The 10,084-nt window shown below is 41.5% G+C and overlaps 1 protein-coding gene across 8 annotated transcripts in view; it reads right to left on the reverse strand.

Moving 5' to 3' along the window:
* Positions 1 to 306: 306 nt before the first annotated feature.
* LOC133483613 (limbin-like) overlaps positions 307 to 10,084 on the reverse strand; it is a 33,544-nt gene continuing 23,766 nt past the window's right edge. For all 8 annotated transcript variants that reach the window (XM_061785058.1, XM_061785056.1, XM_061785055.1 and 5 more), the window contains 7 exons: positions 9,634 to 9,777; positions 6,884 to 7,111; positions 3,897 to 4,099; positions 3,739 to 3,826; positions 3,465 to 3,640; positions 1,411 to 1,494; positions 307 to 1,226 (listed from right to left, as the gene is read on the reverse strand). In XM_061785058.1, the coding sequence (XP_061641042.1) occupies positions 830 to 1,226; positions 1,411 to 1,494; positions 3,465 to 3,640; positions 3,739 to 3,826; positions 3,897 to 4,099; positions 6,884 to 7,111; positions 9,634 to 9,777 (1,320 nt within the window). In that variant the 3' untranslated portion in view covers positions 307 to 829. The remainder of the gene's footprint in view (positions 1,227 to 1,410; positions 1,495 to 3,464; positions 3,641 to 3,738; positions 3,827 to 3,896; positions 4,100 to 6,883; positions 7,112 to 9,633; positions 9,778 to 10,084) is intronic.

Consider the following 10,084-nt stretch of genomic DNA (forward strand, 5'->3'; position numbering starts at 1 on the left):
AGGGATTTATTTATGTATTTTTTATATATTTTTTTTAAGTTCCAAATACATTCTGACAGGATTTGCAGACAGGCAGGCACCTTGTGTAGGTGTCACACCCAAACCACAAAACCTCAAATGCAAAGTCTGCAAATGTTGTTGTACTGGAGCATTTGGCATCTGCCTGTCACAGGGCTGTTTGTAATTTGTTCTTTTCCCTAGATATCCATTTGTAAGGAGTTGGAACAGATAGGTACAATGTTTGAGGATGTGTCACCCATCTGTTATTTATCACACTGCTTTCAACAATGAAAAAAAGACACTGGATGAAAATTGGTCAAGTCAGCTGCCTTTAAAAAAATACAAATTATAGAGCTACATATAAGACTGCAATAGTACAATAGATACAAGGGAACAATGTCAAAAGTGACTCAAATCTTGTTTCACTAAATGTGTTACTTCACATTGCTAGTGACTGACATTGGTTCTATAATGCAGTAATTTTCTAAATGTCATGGCAATTTTATTTTAATAAAATATAGCCATGCCAACTTTATTTGCGTAAAACATTGTCTCCTTGCTAATATAATGGCCTAATTAAAAAAAAAAAAAAAAAAAAACATTTCAGAAAACAAAAAAAAACAAACTGAACCAAATGCTGAATATATTATACAGTAAATACTGTATTAAGAATTTTATTTCAGGGGTGGAATTGCATGGCATGTTCAACTGGGGATGCAGGAGATTTTAGCAGAAGAAACAGAAAATGCTAAAGCAGTAAAGGTAGTGAAACTAATTTATTTTAGTGCCAAAACCTCTTGCCAAGACTGTTTATTACGATGATCAAATATCAAGTTTGAGGTGTTGGAGCCACACAGCCCTTCTTCAAATTGAGGAAGTTCCTTTTCCTTTTTTTCTTGGAAGAGCAGATACTAATGTGGGATTGAGGTGGCTCCCGAAAGACAAACAGCCTTTCACCCGTGGCCTGGCAGATCACTTCCACATTGGCCGAGGTTGGAATCATGTCTTCTTCTGCTGAGCTGTGCAGCGTTTCATTTCCTTGCTCTATGTTGCTTTGATTGGGAGTCTCACCGTGTTGCTGTGTGTTTTCACTGATGGATGATTTATACTCAGGCAGATTTTCCTTCATAAAGCTGTCCTCCTTCCCTTTCACCGCAAGTGGCAAACGGGAACTGGGAAGAAGTCTTTCCATCAGGCTTTGCCTCTTTTCCTGGAGTCTCTGAGATCTAGAGAACAAAGGAGCTGCTGTTCTAAAGGCTGTCATGTTCATGTGCTTACCTCATACATACGAGTCTCTGATGACATGCATATTTCACCTCATTAAAAGTGTCATGTTTGTGGCGCTCATGACCGCCAAGCTGCTAACTGGCCTTGATGTGAGACGTCTTAATCTGGCAGCTGCTCACTCACCTCTCTCTTTCCACACTTGGCATGTTCAGCATACTTCTGTGGACAAGGTCCTCCTTCAGTCTGACAGGAAGATGCAGATTAGGCCTGGTCAGAGGGTCATTAATGTCAGTAATGCGCTGTAACTGGATAAAGATGACATTCTAAATAGGATAACTTTGATACAATATATGCATTTAAAAAAAAAGAAAAAAAAGCCAGCTACTGCATATACTCACACTGCCCAGATTAAGCACACTTAGACCATTTAATAAAAAACATTTCAAAAGCACTTAAAGCACAAAAGCATTATCTTTACTAAGATAATGTTGAACTTTTGATTGACACTGCCAATCAGTTTTCATTCATGACCTGTTACCTTGTTAAACCATAAAAACACCTTATTTGAAATGGAGTGTTAGTATTACATTATACGTTTTTTTCAATTTGAAAGTTCTTTTTTTTTTTTTTTTCCCCCAAAGGCCGTCCATGCCCATGTTGACTGTGCCGGACAAATGATTGACACCTAGTAAGTCATGCCTTCTGTCACTTATTGGTCATTTTTTTCCTCAGGCACAGTGGTTTCTTGTTTATAAAATTAGAGGCACAAGATGCGGCAGATGTTTTTCACAGATCATATTGATCATGTACTATAGTCACAATGACTGTTCTCACGAAAAAGGGTTGTTGTTTTTTTTGGGGGAGGGGGGATTACAAACTTTCTTTATAATTCTTTCTTTGCATGTGAAAATGTAAAAAAAACAATTGTTAGACAACTTTACCTTAATGCAATGTCAGATTAGTCCTTCCAAAAAAAAAAAATAGGTACCTCATTCGTTCCAATATCGTCGTTTAAAAAGTTAGTCAAGGATACAGTATGATCGCTGCCTGTTTTTAGCCTGTTAGGAACCTTTTTTATTCACCATGTGCAATGATGTAATGCAAGGTACTGTATTATGTAAATATGTAAGTATAGATCATATTACGTAACTATACGGTATCACATTGTACAGTTTGTTGTATATATTTGCTTTTATTTTGCTTTGTTACTCTCCTGTCTCCAGCCAGGTCAGCATTGTAAATGAGAATCTGTTGTTAATCACCTTACCTACTGTAGTTGAATAAAGGTTCAAATAAATGAATAAAAAGTAATTGATAAGTACAAGGGGGAAAGTAAAGAAAAAGGCTGCCTTTTTTCATCTCTCCAGTGCTTTTACTTCTCAGAACCAAAAGACCTCATCCATCAGACATTAGTCAGCAGTAATTTAATCCCAACTCAGCCGGGGCCAGACTTGACCGAATGACGACTAAAACAATTTCTCTTGGTCTTTTGGTTCATCTCTTCAAATTGGTTCTGGGAAAATCACCCTGGTCACACAGCATCTATTTTCCCATTTCAGCCAACAGGCACAGTTTATCCCAGCTCTATTTCTTTTGAATTAATGAAAAAAAGGCTTTCTTAAACTACTATTTTATTTTACTGTTTAGTGTATGGTTTCACAGGGGTTGACTGGTTAGCACATTTGCCTCACAGTTCTGAGGACCCGGGTTCAAGTCCGGCCTCGCCTGTGTGGAGTTTGCATTTTCTCCCCATGCCTGCATGGGTTTTCTCCGAGTAGTCCGGTTTCCTCCCACATTCCAAAACCGGCATTGTAGGTTAAATTAAAACTGTAAATTGTCCGATGTGAATGTGAGTGCGAATGGTTGTTTGTCTATATGTGCACTGCGATTGGCTGGCGACAAGTTCAGGGTGTTCCCCGCCTCCCACCCGAAGTCAGCTGAGATAGGCGCCAGCACACCCGCGACTCTTGTGAGGATAAGCATTTCAGAAAATTGATGAATATTTAGTTTACCAAAGAGAGGCACAGATAGATAAGAAGACTTTCTTATTCTGAGGCAGACAGAAATCAGAGAAAGTAGTTAAAATGCACTGTACGTGGATGTACCGGTACTTTTTCAACAATAGTATTACCATTTTTAGATATACATTTAAAAGTAATATTGAAGATGAATGTGTAAACCATTTTCATATTAGTGAGACTGAAATGACAGATTATGATTATTGACCTGTGGCTTACCCAAAATGTTCCTGCTCTGTGGACAAGGAGCCAAGATGCTGTTTGGGACAGAGGGCATCAGTGATGGTAAGAAGTTCACCCTCGGGCATCGTGGGAACCAGTAGACGCAGAAGCTCAAGGAGAAGCTCAACAGACATCCGACACTGTTTCATCAGTTCTGATGCAAAAAGCAGATCCTGAAATAGAGAAATAACCAGAGAACAAGATGTCAGTTAAAAAGACAAACACACAGAAGAACTGCCATTGAGTTTGTATGAAAAAGGTCTGATTGAACCTGGTCGCTGGTTGAATAAAGTCTCTTGAGCCCCATTTGTTCTCGTAGATCTTCCATAGTCTGACTGCTAATGGTCATCTCCTGTGACCTGACACATCAATTTTAATATGTAAAGATAAAAAAAAGGCTCAAGTGTCCTCGAGACACTGCAGACCCACCTCACACCCAATACTGTGATTACTTGATCACACTTATTGAGAGCCTCCTGGAGGATAGAAGACATTCGGCTCTCCTGTTGAAGCCTGAACAGCTCCGCCTCATCAGCATCCTCTGTGTGAGTTTTAGTTGACCGATGAACTGTTTCTAGCTGGTCCAGTTCTCCATTCTCCTCCAGGAGGTAATGTTGTGCTTCCTCAAGGCCCTGCAGGAAAACAAGCAAAAAGCAATAACACAAATGAAAATATGATCTAAAGTGCACAAGTTCAATCTAGAAACTATGGACTATAACAAAACAGAACGGACATTTAATATCTGACGAATCTGTCCTTGCCGGAACATTAGCTATAACATTTGTATTAAAATTGTCTTTAAAAGTATAATGTTCATTTATAATTCAAATATTATAAATTGAAATCTCATAAAAGGTAACACAAAACAGCCAAGACATTGTTGGAAAAAAAAATAATGTCATCTCTCCAGTACTTTGCCTGCAGAATGTTCCTGTTTTAAAGAGTCAATTACCGGTCAGCATTTTATTTAGAGTATATTATTTATTTTTGGTGAATATTAGATAAAACGTACACACAGTACTAAGAAGCAAAGTGTTGCAAACTGTATGCAGATATGGCTGTAATCATATACAGTGGTGCCTTGAGATATGAGTTTAATACGTTCTGTGACCATGCTCATATTTCAAAACACATATATTAAAGCATCTTTCCCCATGGAAAATAATGGACATGAAATTAATTTGTCGCAGCCCCAACCAATACAACCGAAAATTCTACTTTTCGTAAGAAAAAAATCGTACATACAGTAACTGGCAAACACGGAACACAAAATACAACTGTACCTAATGTATTGTCTGTCCTTGTTCTTACTCTGTGGGATTTAGTTGGCAAACCAGCTTAATAGCGCATTACTGCCACCAACTGATATTGTCCTTCCACTGCAAGGAAACCAATGTGAATTGATGGTGGCTGAATGTTGTGCTGATGCTATCCCGCGGTGGGGGTCTGAAGCGCACTCATAACTCTCAAAATTGGTCAAGTGACTGCTTGTATCTCGTAAGGCACTGCCAGGGATTGGTGGCCCGTGTTAAAAAAAATAAAAAAAATAAATAAAAAAAGAAGAAGAATCACTTTGTGCCGTGCCATTTAAAATGGGGAAAATTGAAAATACTATTTTGAAGTGCCCCTGAACATTATGAACGGTTTGAATTGCCTAGAAATTCTGTCCATAAATGTTATGAACAGAATCTTTGACAAAGGGCAGGATTGGCGGAGTCCAACCCTCACCGGAAACGACTCAGACTTACTGCCGGCGATGCGGACCAAACTCTGACTCCGGTCGTATAGGGACCGAACAGCCCGTATCAGGTAGTTCGGTACCCCATACCCCTACCCCCCCGGGACTCCACGAGGGACACGGTCGAACGCCCTCTCCAAGTCCACAAAACACATGTAGACTGGTTGGGCGAACTCCCATGCACCCTCGAGGACCCTGCCGAGGGTAAAGAGCTGGTCCACTGTTCCACGGCCAGGACGAAAACCACACTGCTCCTCCTGAATCTGAGATTCAACTTCCCGACGGACCCTCCTCTCCAGCACCGCTGAATAGACCTTACCAGGGAGGCTGAGGAGTGTGATCCCCCTGTAGTTGGAACACATCCTCCGGTCCCCCTTCTTAAAAAGGGGGACCACCACCCCAGTCTGCCAATCCAGAGGCACTGTCCCCGATGTCCACGCGATGTTGCAGAGGCGTGTCAACCAGGACAGCCCCACAACATCCAGACCCTTTAGGAACTCCGGGCGAATCTCATCCACCCCCGGGGCCTTGCCACCGAGGAGCTTTTTAACCACCTCGGTGACCTCAACCCCATAGATAGGAGAGCCTGCCTCAGAGAACCCAGACTCTGCTTCCTCAAGGGAAGGCGTGTCAGTGGAATTGAGGAGGTCTTCGTCGTATTCTCCCCACTGATTCACAACGTCCCGAGTCGAGGTCAGCAGCGCCCCATCCCCACTGTACACACTGTTGATGGTGCACTGCTTCCCCCTCCTGAGACGTCGGATGGTGGACCAGAATTTCCTCGAAGCCGCCCGGAAGTCGTTCTCCATGGCCTCACCGAACTCCTCCTACACCCGGGTTTTTGCCTCAGCGACCACCAAAGCCACTCTCAGCGTGGGCAACTCCAGAGTGGAAAAGAGTCCAACCCCTCTCGAGAGGACGGGTATCAGAGCTCAAGCCGTGTGTGGAGGCGAGCCTGACTATATCTAGTCGTAACTTCTCAACCTCACACACCAGCTCGGGCTCCTTCCCTGCCACAGAGGTGACATTCCACGTCCCTAGAGCCAGCTTCTGTAGCCGGGGATCGGATCGGATCGCCAAGGTCCCCGCCTTCGGCCACCGCCCAGCTCACACTGCACCCGATGAGGGTCATTTTGCGGTCATCAATTATATTTTAAAAACTATATTTCACAAATTCTTCCAGGTTGTGTAAGCTTATGACCACAACTGTACATGTCAGCAGTCATACGTATTTGTTTAGTTCTGTGTTACTTGACAATAATGCCAAAGGTTTTTGGATTTGATTGAAATATTGATTACAGGCAGATGTAGACGACTAGACAGGCTACTTAAATATACAGTATATCACAATAAATAGACACTAGATATTCCGGACCTTTGCTTCAAGAAATGTTCTCAATCTGGACCTTTTAAAATTTTAGTTGAATACCCCGGATCTACGTAATCAGTCATGACAGTGCTAACATGCTGTGAAGAAAGGGAATGGTTAAACACTGTGACTGTGAGAGATATTCAATCACCATAATGTTTGTTGTGGTAGTCCTAGTTTTCAGTGGTGTAGAAGTACACTGAATCATACTGAGAGCTTTTTCTAATATTTCAGTTAACACTTTAGGGGCAGCCCTCTGCCCTAAGCAATACAAACCCACAATTAAACTTGACATCAAATCCTTCTTACCAGGCAATGCCTCTGTATACTTTTGGCCATTTCTTGTCTTGCCAGACACTTTGTCTCTCGAAGGTGATGAATTAGCAGGCTGTGCAGGGTGAGTAGTGCTCTGGACATCTCCAAGACTTTGGACCTCTTCTCAGCCTTCCGGTAGTGAACAGCAGCCATCTGCATTGCCAGACTGTTGGCCTGAGTGCGCAAATAATCCTCTCTCTCCTCCCTCATCTCCTCCTCTACCTGGATGGTACATTTCAGGAAACTTCACCCCAAATTACCTCAAAAGCCACTTAGACCACACATCTCATGGAGTTACAGACCAATTATACACATTAACAAACATATTTTCATACTTATTAATATTCAATCATTGTTTCGTCTTGGGCGGCACGGTGGGCGACTGGTTAGAGCGTAAGCCTCACAGTTCTGAGGACCCGGGTTCAATCCCCGGCCCCACCTGTGTGGAGTTTGCATCTTCTCCCCGTGCCTGCGTGGGTTTTCTCCGGGCACTCCGGTTTCCTCCCACATCCCAAAAACATGCATTAATTGGAGACTCTAAATTGCCCGTAGGTGTGACTGTGAGTGCAAATGGTTGTTTGTTTGTATGTGCCCTGCGATTGGCTGGCAACCAGTTCAGGGTGTACCCCGCCTCCTGCCCGATGATAGCTGGGATAGGCTCCAGCATGCCCGCGACCCTAGTGAGGAGAAGCGGCTGAGAAAATGGATGGAATGGATGTTTCGTCTTGATTGGCAAACTCCAATTCCAATTAAGTTGGGACGTTTTGTAAGTCATAAATTGAAAACAAAATACTATGATTTGTAAATCCTTTTCAACCCATATTCAATTGGACACAAAGACAAGATATTTAATGTTCAAACTGATTAACTTTGCTTTTATTTTTTCTCCAAATATTCACAAATTTTGAATTTGATGCCTGCAACACACTTCAAACAAGCTGGGAAAGGGGTGTGTTTACCACCATGTTAGATAATCTTTTCTTTTAACAACACTTAAGAAGCATTTGGGAACTGAGGACACTAATTACTCAGCACTCCAGGGTCTCCGTTGTTGTATTTTGCGCTTCATAATGCTAATAATAGTTATGGATTGCTGGCAGGCCAGTCTAGTACTGACAGTGTTTTACTACGAAGCCATGCTGTTGGAACACATGCAGAATGTGGCTTGGGATTGTCTTGCTGAAATAAGAAGGGACATCCCTGAAAAAGACATTGCTTGGATGGCAGCATATGTTGCTCCAAAACCTGTATGTACCTTTCAGCATTAATGGTGCCTTCAGAGATGTGCAGGTTCCCCATACTATGGGCACAAACACACACCCATACCACCACAGAAGCTGACTTTTGAACTTTACCCTCATAACAATCCAGATGGTCCTTTGCCTCTTTGCCCAGGAGGTCACAAAGTCCATGATTTCCCAAACCAATTTTAAATGTGGACTCATCCAGACCACAGCACATCTTTCCACTTTGTATCAGTCCATCTCAGATGAACTTGGGCTATTTTAACTGACAGTAGTTGTGTTCGTGAGCCCACGTGGCAATATCTTTTACACAATGGTGCCTATTTTTAATTCAGTGCTGCTTGCAAAGGTCACAGGCAATCAATGTTGGTTTTAGGCCTTACTGTTTACGTGCAGAAATTTCTCCAGATTCTCAATCTTTTGATGATAGTTTGGACCGAAGATGATGAAATCTCTAAATTCCTTGCAATTGTACATTAAGAAACATTGTTCTTCAACTGAACCTCGCCCCAGCCTTACTTTTGAACGACTGAGCCTTTCAGGGATGGTCCTTTTATACCCAATCATGACACTCAACTATTTCGAAATCACCTATTCACATTTGGAATTTTCCAAACTGTTTTTCGAGCAATCAACTTTCCCAGTCTAGTTTGCCCGTCTCAGCTATTTTGGGACGTCTTGCAGGCATGAAATTCAAAATGAGGAAATTTTTGCAAACAAAAGATAATAATGTTCACCAGTTTGAACATTACATATATTGTCTTTGTAGTGTATTCCATTGAATGTAGGTTGAAAAGGATTTGCAAATCATTGTATTCTGTTTTTATTTACATTTTACACAACATCCCAATTTCTTTCGAATTAGGGTTTGTAGATAACTTTGGGTTGAAAGAACCTGACTAGCCTACACAATTTAGAACAGTAACACAGATTGTGAACAGGGCTGACCTCCCAAATTATTTTACAAAAAATTGATACATACTCACTGTCACTTTCTGAAATCTTTTAGAAAGCCTTTTCAAAAATGTAGACTTAAGTCTGTACTGTCCTGCAGGTTTACCGTAAATCATGTCCTAATTGTCCATATAGTGGGTTTTCAACAGTGTCTATGGTTCAGCCAGTGTTCATACAGGACCAGTAGCTCAGTCTGTAAGGACTTGGGCTTTTGAGTCCGAGGATAAGGGTTTGAGTCCCACTATTGAAATTTTTTATATTGCAACAACAAGTTGTTGGAGTTGCCCTCATCTGCTTGCTGAGGCAGGCACCATCCCCCTGCCCTACCTCATTGTGGAGCACTCTTTGCGCATCACTTTCCTTGCATGCCTGCAATTGTGTGATCTGTGATCATGTGTGGCGTGAAACACAAAGTACCTATTGGAGTGTGAGTTGAATTTCCCTTTCAGGGACACCAAGGAGTATAATAAAGTTAAATAAAATAAATAAAATAAAGGCATCACATAACCAATAAATTGCAAATTGTTCTTCACGTGTCTCTGTTACCTTGTTAATAACAGCATTATCCATCTCCCTCACCATCTCCTTTTCAAACAGTTGTATCTGGTCCTGGAGCTTCTTCTGGAAGTGAACTAGGTCAGCTGTGTCTTGTGTTTTCTGAAAGGCTTTTCCCTTGAACTGTGGATTCATCTACAATAAAAGAGCCAAATGTGCACTATGCATTTTACAAATGAAACCAGCAGGCCTGGTTTCATTAGGCCCAGAATAAAACAAAAAAAAAGTAATACGGATCAGAACGATCCAGATTTGGTAATAACTTTTGTTGCTATCCGAGATCAAATTGATCTTGTAGCCTTTGTCCAGATTTCTTTAAGTATTCTCAGATAGCAACAATCTATTACAGATACCACAAGATCAGGATTTCAGAATCCAGATTTGAGGTCTTTGAATAAACCGACTAACAGGATTCATACCACTTTATCCAAATTGCTTTTAG

Source organism: Phyllopteryx taeniolatus, chromosome 9 (assembly GCF_024500385.1).
Source record: "Phyllopteryx taeniolatus isolate TA_2022b chromosome 9, UOR_Ptae_1.2, whole genome shotgun sequence".
Classification (NCBI taxonomy): Eukaryota; Metazoa; Chordata; class Actinopteri; order Syngnathiformes; family Syngnathidae; genus Phyllopteryx; species Phyllopteryx taeniolatus.